Source organism: Haliotis asinina, chromosome 2, assembly GCF_037392515.1.
Source record: "Haliotis asinina isolate JCU_RB_2024 chromosome 2, JCU_Hal_asi_v2, whole genome shotgun sequence".
Lineage (NCBI taxonomy): Eukaryota > Metazoa > Mollusca > Gastropoda > Lepetellida > Haliotidae > Haliotis > Haliotis asinina.
In genome coordinates, this window is record NC_090281.1 from 32749417 (window position 1) to 32755416 (window position 6000).

Sequence of the window (6000 nt, forward strand, 5' to 3'; positions counted from 1 at the left end):
CCACTGTTTCAACTGGTGCAGCCTGCCTGGCTATAGCTACAATGTTTAAGCATTGACATATGTGTGGGTGGTAATGTTTTTAACAAACAGGATGCTACCAAAGGACTGCACATATACATCCTTGTGCAACAGTTAATTGATATCTAAAAAAACTGCTTCGGGATATTTAACACATTAACATAAGAAACTTTTATATCATGATCTGCATGATCTTTCACTTGGTTTGATGAGAAACTTATTGAAAATCGACATGAAATGAGCAGGAAGACACTGTTCAAGTTTTTACTCTTGGTCAATTCAATAAAACTTTGACGTCAAATATTCAATAAACACATCTTGCAGTTTTTACTCATATGCTACTCAAAACACCACCCTTCACATATTATCAATGTTACAACCTCAGGGAGCAGTACAATCAAGCATTGTATATAAAAACATGCTAAATAAATGTCAAGCTCTCCTTTACCTTCAACCAACATGTCAGATTTACTAAAACTGAAAACGCTTAACACAGGTTTGTGGTTATGGTAATGTTTTGCAAACCATGTGTGATTCATTACACACAAACTAGCAGTAATTAAGATAGGAAAAATCACCCGTCATTTTCAGAATAATAGCCTTTCCTGAAATTTAAGAGAAGAACTGGAATTTGAGCCACAAAGAAGTTCCAAATAGTGCTTCTTTCAACACTACACTAATTCAAAGAGTTATATCTCTGTATTTCTCTAGTTAAACTGGTAACATTATCTTTGCAAACAAAAAAAAAGCCATTTAGCCTTTTCCAACTATTATCCACTGATTATCAGTCTCTCAGTTTACGTGGAACTGTGATGTCTGTTAGTTGAAGGTAAAAAACTAAGGATGGGTAAAACAAAAGATTGGGCTGTAGGAACTAGACAATGACGACGATGATGCTGCTGCTGCGTCCTGTGACATCAACTTACTTGCGCTATCCCTGTGACTGAGATAGCGACTCCATGCTTGGTGTAGACCTGGGGACTCTCAATAGTGAGAGTCAGGGTATTCAGACTCATTCTGAGTTACATGGGGGAGAAAGCAAACATATTATTGACATGCGAACAAAAAGTTTTTATTTGTTCGTCGTTTGATGATGCATTCAGCAATATTCTAGACATGTGACAACAGTCTGTTAATAACTGAGCAAAGACCAGACAATCCAGTCATTGACATGATCAGCATCAATCTATATAACAGCATGTCAATCAAGTCAGCGAGTCTGACTATTCGATCCTGTTAGTCGCCTCTTATGACATGCATGGACTGTCAAAGACAACTAACACAGATCTTGAAGGTTCTGCTGAGTTTGGAAAAACTTGCTGAACAATGCACAATAAAATCAGTATTAGGAGCTCATAATAGTGAATCTGCATAACATTAAAAGATGTTACATTACATATTTCTGCATTTACCTAAGTCCAAACAATAAAAATTAACAATGAACATGCATGAATGATGAAAGTAAGTACATGAATTAAACAGACTTCTGCTGAATCAAACTTAAAAAGACTTGGAGAGTTATACACCGCAATCAGCCGTATTACAGCCAAAGTGTAAATAACTTCACATTATGTGGCCAATGGCTTGATACCATGAGAAATTTGGTCTTGATAACCACTGGTCACACAATGTCCAACACTATCCCCACAGAACTCATTATTAACAAGCATAAGATTCCCAAATGTATTTGTCCTGTTTTTTTTTTATTGTAACACTGCCCTCAGCAATATTCCAGCTAAATGACAATGCTATATTCATTATTGAGTCTGGATCAGACAATCAGGGTTCAAAGGGTTTACTATCCATGCATCCTCTGATTCAGAGTGATTGAGGTTTAATGCTGCTCTTTAGCAATATTTCAACAATATCTTGGTGGTGGACACCAGAAATGGACTTCACACATAGTTCACATGGATATTCGGTGTGGCCAGCAAACGCTGTAACCACTACGCTACCTCACCATCCCTCTGATTTTGAGGAAACACTTCCTTATCATACATATATGGGATATCAGACTTACACTCATCAAGCCATAGTTGAAAATGAGTATGCGTAGTGAAATAGAAATACCTACCTTTGCAGTTTCTGGATGCCAGGCCAGACAAACACACGACCGCCAGGCACAAACACTGACCTGCTGTGACAGCATCCTGAAAGACGACAACATCATAAATATTTGTAAAACGCATGATTTTGCTCATACATATACTGAGTGAGTGGGTCAAGACGGATGCCTCTTTAAACAGTATTTCAGTTACATCACTTTTGTTTGTTGTTTAATGCTCCACTCATCAATATTCCAGCTATATGGTGGCAGTATTAGCCTGGACCAGATAATCCAGTATACATCAATCTAAGCATTTGGGATATGTTACTTTGTTGACGTCACTTGCCCTGTGGCAAGTGGCTTTTTACAAAAAATCTGAACCCCTGGTTGCTGAATACCAATTCTTACATAAATCTTCACAGGTAGACAGCTATATACTGTAAATCACGAAATTTTTGCGTGTGGCGACCAACAGACGTTTTTGCGTCACAATATTTTTGCGACTTGCCCAATTCTCAAACATAGTTTAGTTTGACAGTTTCAAAGCTTACTTGCATCTGAAAGTTTTACCTGAAGTAAATCCAATCACATATTAAAGTTTGCCTCTAATCTTGAACACCATTTAGTGGAGTACTTCCGCATGTATGCAATCAGTGATGTTTTCCTAAAAACAACACTTGCTGCATAGGCCATATAAGCTTAAAACAGTTCAAAGGGATTAAATTAAATGGAATGACTCTAATAAATTGGTACTGATTAAGGACCAGTCTAGTCAGTGTTGGCGAAACTGTTGATCTCCAGATAAGTGTCATGAAAGCTATCCACACCCGCTGGATGGTCTCGGCCTTTCAAACAGTCTCCAAGAAATGTGTGTTGCATGGTTGGCACCTGTCTGGAGTATCAGACGTACTGATTGAGTGACTTTTGTTCAGGTATCCATTGTTTGACATGTGTCACGCGAGTAATGCTAGTAATTAGTCATTCTCCACATTGTTGTCATCACTTAATATATATATTGTCTAGATCTGGTGTTAATTTATATGAAGCGGTGAATAATAAAGCGAAGATAGGACAGGCTGTTTGCTGATTATTCACTGCATTCTACCAGCAATTGTCGCAAAAATATCATGCTCGCAAAAATTTAATGATTTACAGTATGTGTAAATTATTGAGTTCACATATTTTACACATCATAGTATGCCATTATGCCTTAAATGTACGGGTATCACACAAACAGAAATGCTTCTCTGTGTCATACTTATAGTACAGTTCTGATAAATTTGGTCACTATGTATCTTTGTTCTTTCCCATTATTCTGTAATGCCATAAGTATGATAAGCAGGCATGTTAAATTTGGTATGGTACAGCTTAGATTTATCTGTCAAGCATACTTGTGCATGTTTGACAAAGAACATATGGACTCATTGCGTAAACACGATAAACAAAAGGCCATAGACCACACTAATCCAACTGCACTTGTACACTCAAGACTGAGCCAAGTAACTCTGAATACATGTGCACCAATAAATCATTCTCCAATAGCATCGTTTACACATCTTGCTTTGAATCATAATCGCAAATCCTGAATATGCTTCTTCAAAAATAAAGACTACAGAAATATCTTCAAACGGGGATGATACGCGTAATATTCATTAAAACATTCACGTTTCAATAGTTAAGTATTTCGCAATAGGCTAATGCCAGTAGGAGAATTACACACGGAGATTTCGCAATATCGTACTGGGTCAGATGTATGTTAGATACAAAAATTACAATTGCATCAGTAAACGTTCATAAATTAATAACCGTAAGCGAGAATGAAACCTATGTGACAGTAGGCGAAATGTGTATCTTGTTTGTTTACATCATAACCTGTTGACTTGTGACGTACAGTGTGAAATACGAGAATTTCTCAACTATGCGAGTGGAATGTCAAGGATTCGTCTAGGGAGGTTCCTTGGAAGTCGATAGAATACCACGCCTTTCATGCAAATCCGACAAATACTACATCGGAAATGACAGGAGGGTGACAAGGACTTAAGATATTCCGATGCGGTGTGAACATAGCAGTAAGGTAAACGTGTAATCTAATGAGCGACGCTTAAAGCGTACTGAGCTGTATTTGCAGAAATCCGGGCGGGTGTTGCGCAAACCACAGGTGCTTGTTTTGGTAAAAACGCATTAAAGCCATGCAAAATTGCTGTAAAACTAGGCGAAACACTGAACTGACCTGACACAACCATCACCTCGTTTGGACCACATGTTTCGAAACCCATGTCTGCGGTTTACCGAAAATATTGGAGGTCCTGTCAGAGCATAGGAAGTTATGGCTGCCCTTGTTTTTGTCCTACTCTTGCGGAGTGAAGGCCAACGACGATTATCATTGGTTAAAATGTCTGCATCTCTAAGCTACGCAGTTATCTCCCTTAGACTATTACTGCATTATGTTTATTTTTATCTGTTGAGTGCGATAAATTACCGAATGTATCGATTTTTCATTGGTATCATTATCACCTTATCATATAACTGAAATGTAGACATTTTTGCTGCATTGATGATTTAAGCCGTGGAGTTATATAGACAATAAATCATATGATTCATTTATGATAAGATTATTTCAGTATGATCAATTTATGGTCAGATGTTTTGCTTTCATTTCAGTATGTTTTGCTTTCGTAGTCCAGGGGCGAGCGCACGGGTGCGTGTGAGCGCACGTGCGCTCGCGTGTACGGAAAAAAAACCTAACTCACTCACTCATGTCATCGTTTCATATCATTTGATGATAGTTATTTATAAAAAAAAATTCAACATGGCTCTTCAGACGCCATCTTGTGCCAGTATTTGTGTTCAGCGTAAACTTTACACACGGGGTATCGTCCACAGCAATATTGGTTTTCCACAACTCGTCTTTGTATGCTAAGAGCCAAATTAACAAGGTCGGGTAGTCAGACTTGCTGACTTTGTTGTTGCATGTTATCGGATCCTTGTGAAGAGACTAATGTTCATTATGTCGATCACTGGGATGTCTGGTCCGGATTGATTATTGACACACCACCGTCATACAGCAGGAATATTGCTTGGTGCGGTGTTGATTCATGTCACCGGATCTCTGGGTAGAGACCGATGCTTATGCTGTCTGTCACTGGATTGCGTGGTCCAGACTTGACTATTGTATACCACCGTCATACAGCAGGAATATTGCTTGGTGCGGTGTTGATTCATGTCACCGGATCACTGGGTAGAGACCGATGCTCATGCTGTCTGTCACTGGATTGCGTGGTCCACACTCGACTACTGTATACCACCGTCATACAGCAGGAATATTGCTTGGTGCGGTGTTGATTCATGTCACCGGATCTCTGGGTAGAGACCGATGCTCATGCTGTCTGTCACTGGATTGCGTGGTCCACACTCGACTACTGTATACCACCGTCATACAGCAGGAATATTGCTTGGTGCGGTGTTGATTCATGTCACCGGATCTCTGGGTAGAGACCGATGCTCATGCTGTCTGTCACTGGATTGCGTGGTCCACACTCGACTACTGTATACCACCGTCATACAGCAGGAATATTGCTTGGTGCGGTGTTGATTCATGTCACCGGATCTCTGGGTAGAGACCGCTGCTCATGCTGTCTGTCACTGGATTGCGTGGTCCAGACTCGACTACTGTATACCACCGTCATATAGCTGGAATATTGCCGTGTTCAACAACAAACAAGATAGCTTCTTACTTCCAACAGTTTTTCATGGTTCCGAAGAATGAAAAATATCTTAACCTAACTCTGACATTGCTGTTATCAGAACTGTAGTTGATCACTGGATTGTCTGGTCGAGACTCGATTATTTACAGACCGCCGACATATAACTGGAATATTGCTGAGTGCGGCGTACAACTAAACTCACTCACTATCAGAACAATAACATACATGTTT

At 39.3% G+C, this 6000-nt stretch overlaps 1 protein-coding gene across 3 annotated transcripts in view; it reads right to left on the minus strand.

Annotated features, from left to right (window-relative positions):
• Nucleotides 1-4434, minus strand: part of LOC137273629 (flotillin-1-like) — a 29154-nt gene extending 24720 nt beyond the window's left edge. For 2 of the 3 annotated variants that reach the window (XM_067806395.1, XM_067806394.1), the window contains exons 1-2: nucleotides 4296-4434; nucleotides 2093-2168 (exon numbers count right to left, since the gene is read on the minus strand). In XM_067806395.1, the coding sequence (XP_067662496.1) occupies nucleotides 2093-2168; nucleotides 4296-4341 (122 nt within the window). In that variant the 5' untranslated portion in view covers nucleotides 4342-4434. Of the gene's footprint in view, nucleotides 1-944; nucleotides 1050-2092; nucleotides 2169-4295 lie in introns of those variants that run through there. The other variant, XM_067806396.1, reaches the window with a different exon arrangement.
• Between the last annotated feature and the right edge of the window lie 1566 nt (nucleotides 4435-6000).